This window comes from Myxine glutinosa, unplaced genomic scaffold (genome assembly GCF_964187855.1).
Source record: "Myxine glutinosa unplaced genomic scaffold, kmMyxGlut1.1 SCAFFOLD_662, whole genome shotgun sequence".
NCBI lineage: Eukaryota > Metazoa > Chordata > Myxini > Myxiniformes > Myxinidae > Myxine > Myxine glutinosa.
Window position 1 is genome coordinate 87,501 of NW_027616757.1, and position 17,319 is coordinate 104,819.

General features: G+C 46.0%; 2 protein-coding genes across 2 annotated transcripts in view; one reads left to right on the forward strand and one right to left on the reverse strand.

The window, feature by feature from the left end:
* The window catches only part of OTOS (otospiralin), a 48,064-nt gene extending 44,416 nt beyond the window's left edge, over nt 1–3,648 (reverse strand). The window contains exon 1 of the mRNA XM_078768882.1: nt 3,525–3,648. The gene's annotated coding sequence lies outside the window, so the exon portion shown is untranslated. The remainder of the gene's footprint in view (nt 1–3,524) is intronic.
* LOC144889065 (uncharacterized) lies at nt 2,804–6,823 on the forward strand. Its single transcript, XM_078768880.1, has 3 exons — nt 2,804–3,164; nt 4,393–4,459; nt 6,669–6,823. The coding sequence occupies exons 1-3, from the start codon at nt 2,942–2,944 to the stop codon at nt 6,697–6,699; spliced, it is 321 nt and encodes a 106-aa protein (XP_078625006.1). The 5' UTR covers nt 2,804–2,941; the 3' UTR covers nt 6,700–6,823.
* Nucleotides 6,824–17,319: the final 10,496 nt, after the last annotated feature.

Sequence of the window (17,319 nt, forward strand, 5' to 3'; positions counted from 1 at the left end):
TTTGAAGCTGTTTCGGTTAAACGCGCCATATTCGATTTCGCTGCCGCGGATCGCGGTTTGAAGCCAGTCCGGTAATTCGGCGCCAAGTGCAGGGAAATTCTTTAAAAAATAGAAAGAAAGAGTTAGAAGAACTATCGTAATATCGCCATTATCGACCCGACAAGGAACACTTGAGAGACGCGAGAAGAGGCGCTCCATCTTGTTTGCTGGAGCTGGGTCTTCCCGTTATGAGTTTTACTTTTACTGTCGAACATCTTAACATGTCGTCCCACATCTCCCTCATCCCCGCTCAATGCATCTCCATCACATTTTTTTTTTCATCAATTACTCCATAAATTGTTTCTCTATTCCCCCGCCCCTCCTTTTACCACATCACCGGAGAAGATGCTCCACATCGCCTCAAGAGTTGTGGTATAGATCGCTTAAGTTGTGGTAATCGCCTCAGTAGTTGTGGTAATCGTCTCAGGAGTCGTGGTAATCGTCTGAGGAGTTGTGGTTATCGCCTCAGGAGTCGTGGTAATCGCCTCAGTAGTTGCGGTAATCGCCTCATCGGTTGTGATAATCACCTCAGGGGTTGAGATAATCGCCTCAGGGGTTGTGGTAATTGCCTCAGGAGTTGTGGTAATCGCCCAGCGGTTTTGATAAAATCGCCTCAGGGGTTGCGGTAATCGCTTCGGTCATTGCGGTAATCGCCTCGGTCGTTGTGGTAATCGCCTCGGCTCAAAAGTTGTGGTAATTGTTTTGGGAGTTGTAATCACATCAGGAGTTGTGGTAATCCCCTCAGGAGTGGTGGTAATCGCCTCAGGAGTCGTGGTAATCACCTCAGGAGTCGTGGTAATCGCCTCAGTAGTCGTGGTAATCGCCTCAGTAGTCGTGGTAATCGCCTCAGTTGTCGTGGTTATCGCCTCAGGAGTCGTGGTAATTGCCTCAGGAGTCGTGGTAATCACCTCAGGAGTCGTGGTAATCGCCTCAGGAGTCGTGTTAATCGCCTCAGGAGTCGTGGTAATCGCCTCAGGAGTCGTGGTAATCGCCTCAGGAGTCATGGTAATCGCCTCAGGAGTCGTGGTAATCGCCTCAGGAGTTGTGGTAATCGCCTCAGGGGTCGTGGTAATCGCCTCAGGAGTCGTAATCGCCTCAGGAGTCGTAATCGCCTCAGGAGTCGTGGTAATCGCCTCAGGAGTCGTGGTAATCGCCTCAGGAGTCGTGGTAATCGCCTCAGGAGTCGTAATCGTCTCAGGAGTCGTGGTAATCACATCAGTAGTTGTGGTAATCATCTCAGTCGTTGTGGTAATCGCCTCCGTAGTTGTGGTAATCGCCTCCGTAGTCGTGGTAATCGCCTCAGTAGTTGCGGTAATCGCCTCATCGGTTGTGATAATTGCCTCAGGGCTTGAGATAATCGCCTCAGGGGTTGTGGTAATTGCCTCAGGAGTTGTGGTAATTGCCTGGAGGTTGTGATAATCGCCTCAGGGGTTGAGATAATCGCCTCAGGAGTTGTGGTAATCGCCTCAGGGGTTGAGATGATCGCCTCAGGAGTTGTGGTAATCGTCTCAGGAGTTGAGGTAATTTCCTCAGGAGTAATGGTAATCACCTCAGGAGTTGTGCTAATCGCCTCAGGAGTCATGGTAATCGCCGAAGGAGTTGTGGTAATCGCCGAAGGAGTTGTGGTAATCACCTAAGGAGTTGTGGTAATCACCTAAGGAGTTGTGGTAATCGCCTAAGGAGTCGTAATCGCCTCAGGAGTCATGGTAATCGCCTCAGCAGTCGTGGAAATCTCCTCAGGAGTCGTGGTAATCGGCTCAGGGGTCATGGTAATCGCCTCAGGAGTCGTGGTAATTGCCTCAGGAGTCGTGGTAATCGTCTCAGTCGTTGTGGTAATCTCCTCCGTAGTTGTGGTAATCGCCTCAGTAGTTGTGGTAATCACCTCAGTAGTTGTGATAATCGCCTCAGTCGTTGCGGTAATCGCCTCATCGGTTGTGATAATCGCCTCAGGGGTTGAGATAATCGCCTCAGGGGTTGTGGTAATTGCCTCAGGAGTTGTGGTAATCGCCCAGCGGTTGTGATAATCGCCTCAGGGGTTGCGGTAATCGCCTCAGTAGTTGCGGTAATCACCTCTGTCGTTGTGGTTGTTGTGGTAATCGCGTCGTCTCAAGAGTTGTGGTAATCGCCTCGGCTCAAAAGTTGTGGTAATTGTTTTGGGAGTTTGTGGTAATCGCATCAGGTGTTGTGGTAATCCCCTCAGGAGTGGTGGTAATTGCTTCAAGAGTTGTGGTAATCACCTCAGGGGTTGTGGTAATCGCCTCAGGGGTTGTGGTAATTGCCTCAGGGGTTGTGGTAATTGCCTCAAGGGTGGTGGTAATCGCCTCAGGGGTTGTGGTAATCGCCTCAGCGGTGGTGGTAATTGCCTCAGGGGTGGTGGTAATCGCCTCTGGAGTTGTGGTATTTGCCTCAGGAGTTGTGGTATTTGCCTCAGGAGTTGTGGTATTTGCCTCAGGAGTTGTGGTATTTGCCTCAGAAATTGTGGTAATTATATCAGGAGTTGTTGTAATCGCCTCAGAAGTTGTGGTAATCACATCAGCAGTTGTGGTAATCGCCTCACCAGTTGTGGTAATCACCTCAGGAGTTGTGGTAATCGCCTCAGTCGTTGTGGTAATTTCCTCAGCAGTCGTGGTAATCGCCTCAGGGGTTGTGGTAAAGGCCTTACCTTCCCTCCCCTGTCTTCCCTTGTGCTCCCAGCATGCCATCGATACAATAGGGACGTGGCTCCACCAGCAGGCCATTCTTACCGGCGGGTGGGGGGCGCCGGTAGGATTGGAAAGGTGCTGGGATTCGGCACCCGTCTCCTCACAAGGAGTGGTCACGTCAGCCGAAACTGAAGCAACAAACAAAAACAAAAATAACTGACAGGACTAAGGAGGAATCGTCTTGCTTTGTGGACCGTTGAATGAACGCGGCGGTTGGTGATGGTGCTTGCTCACGGATCGCCCAAGTCCCTGCTCCTTGTGGAGACAATGGAAGCAAGACGTTCCGGCCTCAGATCGGGAACCGCTCTATAGACTCCTCTGGAGCTTTGCGTCTCCCTCTTGCTCCGCCGTCCATGGGACAAAAGATTCGGGGGGGAAGGAAGCGCTCGTCGTGTGGCGGCGCTCAGCACGCGGAGTCCCAAGGTAAGTCCGGGAGGGGTTCATAAGCATTTAAATTTGAATTCAAAACCGTTTGGAGGGAACGGTGAGAGGTGGGTTGAGCGGTCGCCGTGTCCAAGGGAAAAGACAAAGAACATGGAGACGCTCGTGGGGTAGAGTACTGTGTACATGGCGGGAGTAACTCCGGTTTGAACGTCCGTACAAAAGTCCCCTTTGTCGTTTTGACGCCCGAGCCGTGGTTCCGATCTCGGAACTCGATCCATTTTCAAATCACAACAACAGTGTTCTTTAAAATCGTTAACGAGGCTTAGCCGGGATCCCTAAGGATTCCTAACGGTTACCCGACCCCCACTACCCCCCGCCCCCCTTTTCTTCCCCCCTTACCCATGCTGGGAGCCCCGGCGGTCACAAAGGGTTCGGAACTCTGACTGTACAAGGGAAATGCGTATATAGGTGTCATGCCACCCCCACTCCCCGGACCACCACCTTCTCCTCCTTCCTCCGCAAGAGAGAATAGACCATCGAGTTTGTAAAAGATGGGGGCGGAGGGGGGAGAAAAGGGGTTCAGTCGTGTTCCTGAAGGATTCTTATGATCGCACCGCCCGTCGGATCTTTGCTGACTCAGCGGGACCGCGGGTGGCGCGCCCTGTCTGCGGCTCGGGGAGGGACATGTTGGAAAAGGATGGAGGGGTGGGGTGGTGGTTTGGGAGTGGGGGAAAGGGGATAATGGAAAAAGAGTGCGAACCCCACGGGCCGGGGTGCGAGGGAAAGCTTGCGAGTCGTACATGTTGTCTTAATTTTCACGGCTCTTTGTCTGACTTTGTTGTCCGTGTGTGTGTGTGTCCTGTCTCGCCACCAGCTCCACTGTACTGACGATGTGAACTTGTGGTCGCATGTTCTTGTTGACAAGTGTACTCCGGTCTCACATTACTTTTAGGATACGGCGTAGTATTTAAAAAGAAGTGCGAGACATTCTCCCTTACCACCATGTCCCCATTAGTCCCAATCCCTTAATACAATCCTACTCTTTTGTTGTTACATTTCCCTGCACTCCATGCTTTGTCTGTGACAAACAGCATCTCTTCCCTCCCTTCCCCTCCCCAACCCCACTGCCTCGCTTTCCCTGCACATTGACAGAGTGGAGTTCAAACTGCACCCCCTCATCCCTCCCCGCCCCCCCCCCTAGTGAAACAGCATCGTTGTTTCCCCGCACGGAACGTCATTTCTCTCCCCTTTCCTTTTGTCCCTTTAGTCAAGCTCCGCATACGTCCTGTGTACATCCAGCGGCAAGAGAGACACCATGCCGACACAACCACACGGTGAGTCCACTGTGCCTTGTGCTGGCGACCGACGGCTCATTTAGTACCGATGTCATTTATTGTAACCTCAATAATACCGGAGTTTCCTCTAACCTTAGGTACCTCGTCATAAACAACCGCCCTCTTACAAGGCGATAACCTCAACGGACTTGTACAAAACTTTCACGAGATGCCTGTCCGATCACGTACGAGTGCGATGTACGAGATGGTTCTCCATAGTGTGTTGGAGAGATTTGTTTATTTTGATCTCGGTTTTTGTGTTTTACAGACACACATCCATAGCTAGTTATAGTTAACATGACGACTAGTTTTCTTTGTCGCATCATACGCTATATTTCTCCTGTCACGCCACCCGCTCTCTCCCTTTGAAAGATTTGTGTCATGTATGAAGCGTGCATGTTCTTGCATGCTAGTATGGTGTCACTAAAATATGTTACCATCAGTATATTGAGAGGGAGCGATGGTGGGTGTGGGGGTGAAACTTAAAAAGGATTGCTCTAGGTTTACTTAAAACACTTTACAATTTGGATAAAGATAAACACACAGTGAGTAAGTGACCTCATCGGGATAAGAAGCTTCGAGAAAGTCACGTGTGTCGAATGACCCAAAGTTGCACATCATCGGACGACGTGCAAGTCCTGCCCGGTACCGCGGCCCGCTCGCCCAGATTCGACACCGGGCAACATCCGCACAGATTTGTAAATGTGGCAGCAATTTTCGAGTGTTTTTAAACATGTTTCAATAACACCGGCTGCATTACACGATGTCACGCCTTCTGACACTTCAAATGTTTAACACCGAACCATATGTATTGCTTTTGGCTCGAACAGAAAACCTGAAACTACTCGGCGTTCCTTTCTTTTCCAATTCCCTGCAAGTGTTTAAAAAAAAAGAAAAAAGCATTGACAACTAATTTATATAATCCATAAAAGTTGACGGAAAAAGTTGCACACACTACTTTATTGCCATGGAAACACAATCGACATAGTCATCAGAAAGCAGCATCCTTGTGAAGAAGAAGAAAGACCTTTTGTTGGCCAGTTAACCGCTGGAACTCGTTTGCAATGAAAGGAAGTTCTCATTCAATGGCAGATGTCATCTTGCCGTCGCTCAAGAAAGGTCCGTCCATTAATAACAGCCCAAAGACATTGCTGTTGCATGTGATGAGTCAATGTTTGGAACAACAAGGTCTTCAGTGAAAGGATTCTTATGAAGAACTTGATGCAGGCACAATGGTGTCTGTTGAACAAAGACCAGGCTTTCAATCGTGCGTCACATGACGAGGAAGACTCAAGTTCTGGAGTGCTTCATTATTGGTACAAGTTAATTGTCTCCTGCAGATGGCCATCCTACTATAAATCCAGAAGTGTGTGTGTGTGTGTGTGTGTGTGTGTGTGTGTGTGTGTGTGTGTCTGTCTGTCTGTCTGTGTGTGTGTGTCTGTGTGTGTGTGTGTGTGTGTCTGTCTGTCTGTCTGTGTGTGTGTGTCTGTGTGTGTGTGTGTGTGTGTGTGTGTGTGTGTGTGTTTTTTTGCTTCCAGGCACTCCTGAAGAGCTGGACAGAATGAGTTGAAAACTGCTGGTTGTTGTATTCAGCAGGTGCACGGGGTGGTGCTTTAGGGGATTAAAAAGTCCCCTGGGCTTCAAGATGGGTGGAAGTCCCCAATTCTGGATATGTAAATATGTATTGCACAATTCCGCTCCCGGTGAGAGAGGCTATTAGTCATCATACTAAAATACACCAATTCCGGGGGGATAATTCTGCTTCTCATTCTCAGGGGTTTGGCCTGTCTGTGAGGATGGATTCTTTGCTGGTGGTGAGAATAAATGGTGGAATTTTTCACTGATTGTAGCGATTCTTGATGGACCGATGATGCTGCTTTGCTAAAATACTTGGCAATGATGTAAGATACTTTTGGACTTCCAAAGCACCGTGCCGTGTTCACTGCCTCACAGACAGGGTGAAACAAACAGGCAGACAGGGGTGAAAACAGAACCTTCGGTGGCGGAGCTAAAAAGAAAAAAAAAACACAAAAAAAACCACAACATAAGTGGACAAAGAATAGAAGATACTAAGACATCTGAAGAGCATTTGTCAGCAAACATCACAATCACATCGTATTAATACTTAACCATGTCTTATTACCTCCGCCATGAAGGTGGATGGAAGTTATGTTTTCACCCGTCTGTTTGTTTGTTTGTCTGTGTGCAGGATATCTCAAAACGTTATGGACGGAATCTGACAAATCTTGGTGGACAGGTTGGGTGTGCGACGAGGATGAATCGATTCGATTTTGGTGAAGCTCCAGATCCGATGATTTTTATCTCACCTGGAACGAAGCGCAGGGGAGCTTATACGATGGTGGATCTGTCTGTCTGTCTGTCTGTCTGTCTGTCAGTCCGTCTGTCTAAACACTTGCAACTTCTCCCAAACCACTGAAGGTATTGTGACCAAACTTGGCACAAATGATACTTGTTGTGTTGTGACTAAAGTTTATTCATGCAATGAAAAAATATCGGGGTCTAAGGAGGTTTACCGGGGGTCAAAGTGGATCCAGGTTTGACCCCTCCACCCCCCCCCCCCCCCCACCCCTCCAAAATAGGAATTTGCTTTTTCCTCTGAAACTACACACACAATTTCGATGAAACTTCACCACAACCTTCACCACCCGTGATGTACCAAACTTTGTTCACAGCATTTTAAAAAATCTGCCCCTTTGGGCGTCTACGGGAGTGGGGGGGGGGGGGGGGGGATTACCCTCCAAAATAGGTATTTGCTTTCTTCTCAGAAACTACACACGGAATTTCGAGGAAACTTCGCCACAACCTTCATCACCCGTGATGTACCAAAGTTTGTTCAAGGCATTAGAGAAATTGGGGTCTGAGGAGGTATACGGAGTTGGGGGAGGTGGCGGGTGGTTGCCCCCCAAAATAGGTATTTTTTTGTGTGTTTGTTTAAGGTCTTATGATTATGTCAGTATTATTCTACATGCTGCACTGTCTTCTAGAAACCATTCAAATTGGTTTAAAATACCTTTAGTTAGTTCAGTATACTGTTTATTCTACCAGGTAAGCACCACGGGTATTGCCCCTATGTTTACGTGATTCTTAACCATTAAGAGATGGGGACAAAAATAATGTGTTTTACAACATCTCAAAGTTGTGGATGAGTTGGGTAGATGACAAGAACCAGCCAATTGTATTTTGGTGTGTGACAAGGATGAATGATCCGGTTCCAGATCTGGCCCATCAGTGGGATCCAAAATGTAAATTGTTCAGCCTGGCGGAGGTATGCGTTCTACCAAGTGCCGTACTAGTTTTGTTCTGTTTTTGCTTTTATATATTTTTTGGCCATTTGTACTGTTTTTGCATTTTTATTTATCAAAGTCAAACACTCATGGTACTTCAAAAAGTCTAAATTACAAGATGTGATCATAAATGTATTATTGCCTTAATATCATTGTAAATGCAGAAATATTTGATTGAGCAAGTGATGTGACCTTTGAATTTCCGTGACCAAATCAACCGCTATCACTATCAATTATTTTAATGGCCCCAATTATTCCCACCTTCTTGTGGGGTTGACAAATGACCTTTTTCTTTGGCCCAAGTCTTTCATGACCTGGCTGGCCAGGCTTTATGTTCGACTGAAGGTGATTCGGGCAAGAATTTGTAATTTGGCGAGAGTGCCAGTGATAACTCGCATACTCTTCGCGATAGACGTCGTGGGATCTTTAATGTCCACCGATGACCAGGGCTGGCAGATGGGTCATGCTGCTTAACGTCCGTCCGTGGGACGGGTCAGATATTGAAATATTTCCCTGTATAGCACCAGGGTGGCCGTTTATAGCCGGGTCGAGATTTGAACCCAGGCTGTGCGTACCTCTCAGCTATTGTGCCAGATCATTTTCCTGACAAAATTATATTTTCTTTGATTTTGGCAAAGACCGTTTTCCTCGCACAAATGGAAGTCAGTCAATTTGATGGATTCGTTTTTTCTAAATTGCACGTTATCGTTCCTTAAACGTATTACAAATCCTATAATCGCACCTTGAAATACCACTGACATATAATTTCCCGATTGTTGTGAAAAACCCTTCTTCTGTTGGAGGAATGAATGGCAATGGCAGCATCCATACCCCCAGCATAAGGAATGGACATTTTGTCATAAGATTCACGAAATTGTACCTGAATGTTACTTTATGGTCTATTACAATTCGCTCTTCTTTTTCCTGTTCAATCCCGTGTACCCTGCCCCATCCCTCTCTCTTCCTTCTTCTGATCTGCCTGTTCCCTACTGTTGCTGTGCTTCCCTCTCTCACCCCCTCTTGTCTCCCGCTCCCTTTATGATATTTTATATGTTAGCTCTTCTACGAGCCTCGACTTGGTCTGCAAAAAAAACCTATTAAGAATTCTAAACTTCATAATACTCTGAAGCAAATTTGAAACAGGTTTATTGAACTGATGAATCAGATTGGCCGACATCCAATCACATGAGCCATATAGCTGACATCACAGCCGGTTGTGGACCAGACGTGTCTAGTCATGGTGACTTGCATCATATAATCAAGGTTGTGCATTTCTGTGCATAAGGAAGTGATAAACAAAATGATAGCAAGTCAGAGTTTCTTTTGCTTTTGAAACTTCACGAGTGTTTCACTTTAAATTGAGAAGTGCAACTGTAGATTGTGGATTAGTACAACCTATCCCTTTCATTTCAACATGCTGTGTAATATTTATAGGTGTTTATGACATGTATGAGACCATATGCGTTACGTGCATGCTTGGCTGAGTCGAGCACAGTTGTGAGTACGAAAAACAAGTGATTGTATTTGTACAGAGGGAACATTTTGTTTTCAAAGTGTAACTGTGCTCTTCCTTTCCTGTGTCCGTATTTCTGGCAGGTTGTACCAGGAAATGCATTTCTCAAATATCCAGACACAGCGATTCCTGTTGAAGAATTAAAATCTCCACCATTGGCTGAAAAAAGTTCAGTCATCCGTCTGCCACTTTTACATAATTACTCTGTTAGCACAGGTATTGCAAAACCAATTCCTGCCATTCTGATTGCTCCAGAAGGTTGATGTGGCTTCAAACAGCTTTGAGAGGACCTGTCTCTGTCGTTTATCCACTGAATGAATTGAATGAATGATCGCTTTAAGGCCATTTTCCCCGCTAGAGCGGGGGTTAGCCTTGCGGGCCCCATGACAGTCATGCTTCCCTGTTTGAGGCAATGTTTTTATGGCCGGATGCCCTTCCTGACGCCAACCCTTGGTCGCCTCTTACGATGCGCAGGGATACGGTGTACCTATTCTAACCGGGGTACACACCGGGATCATTCATCCCAGCAAGCCGATACTCAATTTGCCGACCTCGGAAGGATGACGGGCTGAGTCAACCCCCCTGGTGTTAATTCAGCGATCGACCGGGATTCGAACCCAGGATCCTAGGATCCCAAGCCGGCACCCTAACCGCTAGCCCAACACCAGGCCTCTGAGCACCGTTGCACCTCTGAGCACCAACACCGTTTATCCACTCCTTGTGCAAAATCCAACTGTCCAACATGAGGTTACAGGGTTTAAGTCCATCTTGCCTTTTTACAAGTTCAGATTATGAGTACAATATACATCCAGAGTTTTCACCAGAAAGAAAAACAACAATCTCAGTCCTAAATAATTGTGCACATTTTAATAAGGCACTCTGTTTATTTCGTGTGCAGCTCTGATGGAGCTGGCAACATAGCCGAGAGGTACGCAAACTCGTCTCTGAGCTTTCTCGGCCAGCTGTCATCCTTGTGTTTCGCAGGCAGGGTGATGCATCAGTGTGTGTGCCGTGCCTCGGGTGGATGTTAAGCAGGGTATTCCATCTGCCAACGTTGGTTGGTGGGTGTTAAAGATGTATCTGTGTTTTTCAGGAAGGATAGGCAAGTTATTGCTGGCACCCAGAATAAATTCCAAATCCTTGCCTTGAATGATTTCTGGACTCCGACTCAGGATACTTGACCACTCGTGCGGGAATTTGGAATTGGGTCAGGGTGCCGGAGATAGCTCACCCACTCTTCACGAATGACATTATGGGATGTTTACCGTCCACCAACTAATTCCAGCAGACAGGCCACCAGTTTAATGTCCATCTGAGGGACAGCACACACACTGATGGATGATCCTGCCTGTGTAACACCTGGATGACCGTATATAGCTGGGTCGTGATTTGAACGCAGCCTAGACAGCTCAGAGGCGAGTGTGTGTCCTTCTGGGCCATCCTCTGGAATATTGTCAAATCAACAAATTTCATCCTGATGCACCAATCGCTGTATTCATTCAATGAAGGTCGCAACTGTCACGACTACTATGTTTTTCGCCACCACCTTATTGCTTTGTTGTTGCTTATGCATTAATTCGTGTTGACTACTCGTGCCTTTGATCGGATGGGCACTATAAAACATCAGAGTACGCCTTGTAATCAAGTGGAAACTTGATTGGACACTAGAATTTATGGATTGCTGAAGATTTTGTGAGAATGATGGGGAGATTATCCAACGGTGCTCATATTTTGTGACATTGCCAAAAAGGTTACTTGGGTGTATCGGAAGCCCGCTGGAGTTGCCTAAGTGTCACTACCCAACTTTTTATCTCATCAAGCCTGTTATGCGAGAGCATGTGAAAAACCCTGCAAATCTTTGGAGAAGTGTTATTTACCTTAAATCTGGCCACCAATCCTTTCTCTTTTTTTTTCTTCCATTCCATTTGGTTACAGAGATGATGTCATGAGTGTGAGGAGGTTAAGACTTATTGGATGATAGATAGTCCATGGCTTGGCAGGTGTATCCTCATGGAAAGCTTTTGGCTGGGATATCAGGAAACATGCCTGCACAATGAGTTCCCACTGAATATACCAATACATTGGTCTTGTAAATTTCAGAAGTATTGGTATTTGACTTACCTATCTGGAATTTGATGAATTGTTTTGCAGCATAATAGGTTATACAGTGAAGTGCTGCAAACCCAAAATCCCAAAAATCTGGAAATCCATTTTTCTATCTGTTTCTTTAAACGGGAACTCTGCAATAAACATGTCCAATGCCCAACGTTTGTGAAGCAAAAAAGGTTTGTGAAAATCAAGACTCTCTGCTCACCTTCACTCTTTCATTCCTCTTTTCTCCCACCTCTGGAACAAACTCCCTCACTCTCTTCAATCCCACTCGTCCCTCCAGGTCTTTAAAACAGCTGTTCACCACCATCTCTTATCTTCCGCCATCCAAAACCTTCATCTTTTCTACACCCATTAATTCACCCCAGATCCACTTTTCTGAAATACCGACTTCTTTCCTGGAAGTCCTAGCTGTGTCCATGTGTTTTTTTAACCTCTCCCACCCCCCACCCCCTTTCCCATGCCGCCTCCTCCCAAGCCCTCTCCCTCCCACAGATCTCCCGATGTCCCTGCTCTCAAATGTTGTACTTGTGTGCTTCCCCCTCTCTCCCCATCTTGTCTCCCGCCCCCTTTATTATGTCTTATGTGTCTGTTTTTGTTTTTTTTGTCATTAATGTTAGCTCTTACACGAGCCTCGATCTTGTATACAAAAAAAATAAAAAAGCAAATGTGATGCCCTTGATTGCAACATCACGTGCCTTTTGTCTTCACTTTGTGTGCAGAAGAATGCGTGGAGGCATTGAACCCTCAACACTGAATTGCCAGCACTGCTCCTGTGGCCTGTCCTGGTGTAGCAGCACATGAATACTGGAGTGGGCCATAACGGCTGCAAGCCTCCAGTGTTGAGTGCGCTGCTGCATCATGTCATGGCAACAGCTTCGTACTGATCAAATAAGTGCAGAGGTTATGGAATGGTGAAAACAGTATTTGATCCTTGAAGCTTATTGACATGCCAGTAAGATTGAAGATGTCACACAGCACAGCGCAGCGATAATGAGCCCAGATAACGAGTCGAGAATATGTTTAGCTACTTATGTTCAGCATATTTCACCCCCATAGAATCCGGTATTCCCACACTACCACACACTCTTCAATTCCACTCTTCCCTCCAGGTCTTCAAAACAGCTGTTCACCACCATCTCCTATCTTCCTTCCTCCATCCCAAATCTTGATCTTTTCTACCCCAGTTAAGCCAACCCAAATCCACCTCCTTCAAATTCCGTTTTCTTTCTTGAAAGTCTGTTGTGTCCATCTTGTTTATCCCATGTACCCCACCCCAACCCCCTCCTTTTCACAGATATCCCGATGTCCCTGGTCTCTGCTGTTGTTGTGCTTCCCTCTCTCTCCTCCCTTGTCTCCCGCTCCCTTTATTATATGTTCTATGTGTTAGCCTCGACTTGGTATACAAAAGAAACCAACCTTTATCCTCCGCACCTCTGCCTCTGAGCTGCCATCCCCAGTCACTGTCTCCTACCCCTATCCTCCTCCAGATACTCAAATTTATTTCCATACCTGATCTCCTTCCCTTCTACCCTTGTATTCACTTCCTTTCTTTGCTGTCTCACCCACATTACCTCTTCCTTCTCCATGCTCATCTTCAATCCACGTGTCCAGAATGCCTCCTTCAACTCCCTACCCCAGTACCTCCTGAATCGTCCGCTTACGCTATGCTACAACAGCCAGATCGTCCACATACAACATCTTCCCCAGAATACCTCTCATGCTCATGTTTACGCTCCTGCTTACCAGCCTCCATCACCGTGATAAACACGAGTGCACTGAGAGAGCTCCCCTGCCTCAAACAGATGTTCATGATGAACATCTGACATCCTAGAACCAACCAAAACTTTTCCCTTTGTTACCTCGTACATACCTTCCACCTACCTAACTTCTGCTTCCGGCACTCCAATCCATCTCAGTGTCACCATCACCATCTCTCTCAATAGTGTCACATGCCTTCTCAAGAGCCACAAATTGTAATGCCATTTCACCAATCTGTTCTCCACCGACAGTCTCAGCATGAACATCCCGTTGTTGTCCCCCTACCCTTTCAAAACCTCATTTTATTCTTCGCCGATGAGATTTCCTTGTGAAGAAGCGATCAATGGATACACACAGTAAACTTACCTGTGTTGTTTAAAGGTAATGTTTAACCCCTGGGGATCTTTACTGGCTGAGAGTTAATTATGAGCCATCACAACCTCAACCTCAGCATAGAGCACCATTTCCTGTATGTTTTGTTTGTAACTGCGATGGCCCCACTTCACACAAGAGCTACGATGGACCCCGTTCACACAAGAGCTACGATGGCCCCATTTCACACAAGAGCTGCAAAGACTTCACCAGATAGAAGGAAGCGTACCCCGTTGTAGTTGAGATGGTCTGTTTTTGCACACTTCATGTGGACTTCTTTTTTGTGCAGTGGCACACCCCTTTCTCACAGGTACCTTTCCAAGTATTTTCAGCTTATTTTAGAAGATGTGTGAGCCATTTTCTGTCATAAACCTTATCTGGCACGCACGGCCTCCCCGATGAACTTTGTTGCTAGGTGTTTCTGCGCATGTGTGCCAAGCATTCTGGGGCAGCTTGCGTCATTTTGAAAGTCACGTATTCTTGCCCCAACTGCAAACTGTCAGATTGGTGCTTTGCATTCAGGTAACGCGTTGCCTCACAAAGTGCATTGTCTATACTATAGGATGGATGTTAAGCTGGACATCCTGTCTGCTAGCATTAGTTGGGGGATAGCAAATATCCCATGTTGTCTTTAGATGAAGACGAAGTGAGTTACCTCCAGCATCTTGGCCAAATTTCTTCCCTAAATGGCATGTGCTCTGCATCATCTGCACTTCCTATCAATGATGCAAATGCACAGCCACTTGCTGCATATGAGAGAAGAAGAGAGCACATCACATTATCATGTGATGTAACCATAATGATGTACTCAATCCCATAAGCCTTCAAGACTCCATTTTTCCCCTTGGAGTATAGCAAAGTAAGGACATTCCTCCAAGCTGATGAAAAGTTCTTGCCATGTCTTCAGGAAGATATTGGATGAAAGACAAGAACATTTTGTACTTATTTGTCTACATCAAACTATAACATCTCCCAGTTGTTGGAATCGTGCTTAATAAACTGCAATGTCATGGAAACGGAAGGCATCCTTATTCTAGATTTTCGTTTTTGTGAGATTTCAGAGCAATTTACGGTTACCCTTCTGGTTGAGAGCCTTTCAAAAAGTGTTTTTGGCAGTTGTTATCCACAGTCCTCTGGGCACAATCGCACTGAATACAGCTTTAATAAAAGTTGACAATGCAATGAAATATATCAATGCAGAAAACAAGTGGTCAGTTGTGAAAGCAATAGCAGGAACTATGTGTACCTGGGGTGGATAAAATACTTGAGTAGTCGCTGTGATGGAGGGCTAACTGTGCTTTGGCCCGATCATCACAGTTCAACTGCCAGACAAGTTCATCTGCAGCTGTCCGATGATTGCCAATGGGATGATTCTTTTTTTTTCTTCTTTTTTTTGATGACACGGATGGAAGAGACCCTGGAGGAGAGATAGAAAAGTTGGACAATGGCATGGACACATGAGGTCATCCCGTGAGACAGTCGTGCATCTCAGTGCGATGGCTGCTCCACACCAGTTGGTCTGTTTCACTGATTGATTCTTCAAATATAAAACTTTCAAATACAGACCCCTCGTTCAGATCGAATAACTATTCAGATTTATTTCTTTTTGACCCTGTTGTCTACATGAGTGCATCAAAAAAGCCCTTTATTTCCAATGAGGCTTTTTGTGGACTTTGTTTTTGACATCGTGTCAAAAAAAACCACGACACAAGCAAGCTGTGATTTTGAAATGCATGTCTGAGTACTATTAGAAGTTAAACCAAGACAGCCTTTTGGTTTGCCATCGATATTTCTTTTTTAGTCAGTTTTTGTGATGTGATGACCCTAATTTTGCTGACATGCTCTTAAATGGTCAAACGGAGTGTTATATTTGTGAGTGAGCATTTCTAGTGTGTTAGGGTTATTGCGGATGGCCTACAGATAAGCACACTTGCCTCTAAGCTGTCAAATCTCGTTTCGAATCCCGACCCAACTATAAACTGTCATCCTGGTGTGTCACAGTTCATCATCATTTCATATGCAGCCTTTAACTGCTGGTTGCACATCGTTGCTGTGAGTGTGGCTGTGCCGCTGATGCAGTACCCTTTGTTTCCAGTAAGCTGCTACTCATTTTGCTGACCTCAGAAGTATGGCAGGCTGAGTCAACCCACCTGGTGTTATTTAGCGGTTTACAGGGGCACAAACTCAAGACCTGAAGATCTTAAGCCTCCCACCTTAGCTGTTAGGCCACGTACACCAGGCTTGCCGGCATTAGTTAGTTGATATTAAATATCCCACGGTGTCTTTCGCGAAGGGTAGGTGAGCTATCACCGACAACATGAACAAACTACAGAATTCACAGAACACCTTACCCCACGAAGTGTTCAAGCATATAATTCAATTGAAATTAAGTAATTATTTTAAAGGTCGTATAAAAACAAGATCAAAATTCTACAGCAGAGTAGCTGGGCTTTTATTTATTGTATACAGAGTCGAGACTCTTGTAAGAGCTAACACATTAAACATGAAAACCTGCATGGACACATAAAACGTACAATAAAGCGAGCGGGAGAGAGAGGGAAACAAACAAGCACAACAGCAGAGAACGGAGACGTCAGTACATCTGTGGAAGGGAGAGGGCTGGGGGGAGAGGTACACTACAAGGAATGAAGTTGAACATTGAAAGAGGTGGATTTGGGGTGTTTTAACGGAGGTAGAAAAGATCAAGGTTTTGGGTGGGGAAAGATAAGAGATTGTGGTGATTAGCTGTTTTAAAGACCTGGAGGGAAGAGTGGGATTGAAGAGAGTGTGGGAGTTTGTTCCAGAGGCGGAAGAAAAGAGGAATGAAAGAGTGAAGGTGAGCAGAGAGTCTTGCTTTAAGTAGTTTCACCAGAAGATGGTTTCTGGCCGATCTTATGTGTCCTGCAAGAATATTTGGGGGATAGAGCTAGGCCAGTAAGGAGTCTGGAGAGGACAGAAAGACCACCAACCTTCCTGTGGTGAGAGAGTGAAAGGCCCTCAGAATAAGCTTCATCACTGGAGATACCAATGATTCTGAAAGCTTTGGATTCAACAGCGTGAAGCTGAGCTAGGTGTGAGGCAGGAGCACCAGCCCAGAGCAGTATTCCATTGAGCTGCGGATGAAAGCTTTGTAAGTGGTGAGAAGCTCAGTAGTGCCCAGAAAGGACTTCACACGATGGAGTATGCCCAGTCAGCGACTGGCTTTGGAGGCCAGCTTGGAAATGTGGTTTTCTCAGGAAAGGTCATGGCAGATAGTGAACCCCAAAAGCTTGAGTGACAACTTCGGCAAGAGGATTGGTGAGAAAGTAGATGGGAGGGTTTTCCAGACGGTCTTTTTGGAGAGACAAAGTGAGAGTGTTAGATTTGTCAGGATTGAAAGACATGTTCTACTTGTTTGACCAGTTTGTGATTTTTTTCCCCAGGTCTGCAGAGAGTGAAGAGGCTGCAGCCTGCCAATCTGAGGGTTGAGATATGGAGCGGCAGAGAGTGAAGTCAGCAAAGAGAGGATTTTCCAGAGAGTCGGAGAGATCATAAATGAAGACCAGAAAAAGCACAGGGTCCAGAACACTGCCTTGTGGAACTCCAGCTTGGACAGGAAGGGGAGATGAGAGAAAATGTTTGATACTTTAGTTGAAGAGGATAGTATGACCTGGGTATGGATAGCAGTTAGCAAATAATGTAAGTATTAAATTATTTTGAAGTACTCCAAGTCTCTAAGCTGTCTGTCACCATGGAAGTGAAAATATTGCATTGAGACACTGGTTTTATTCTATATATTTCAAGTGAACAATGAACCAACC

Excerpts from the sequence above, each read along its gene's own strand:
- LOC144889065 (XM_078768880.1), top strand. The coding sequence starts at position 2,942 with ATGAACGCGGCGGTTGGTGATGGTGCTTGCTCACGGATCGCCCAAGTC. Across the intron at positions 3,165-4,392 it reads TCAGCACGCGGAGTCCCAAG|TCAAGCTCCGCATACGTCCT; the intron begins GTAAGTCCGGGA and ends TTGTCCCTTTAG. Across the intron at positions 4,460-6,668 it reads CATGCCGACACAACCACACG|GATATCTCAAAACGTTATGG; the intron begins GTGAGTCCACTG and ends GTCTGTGTGCAG.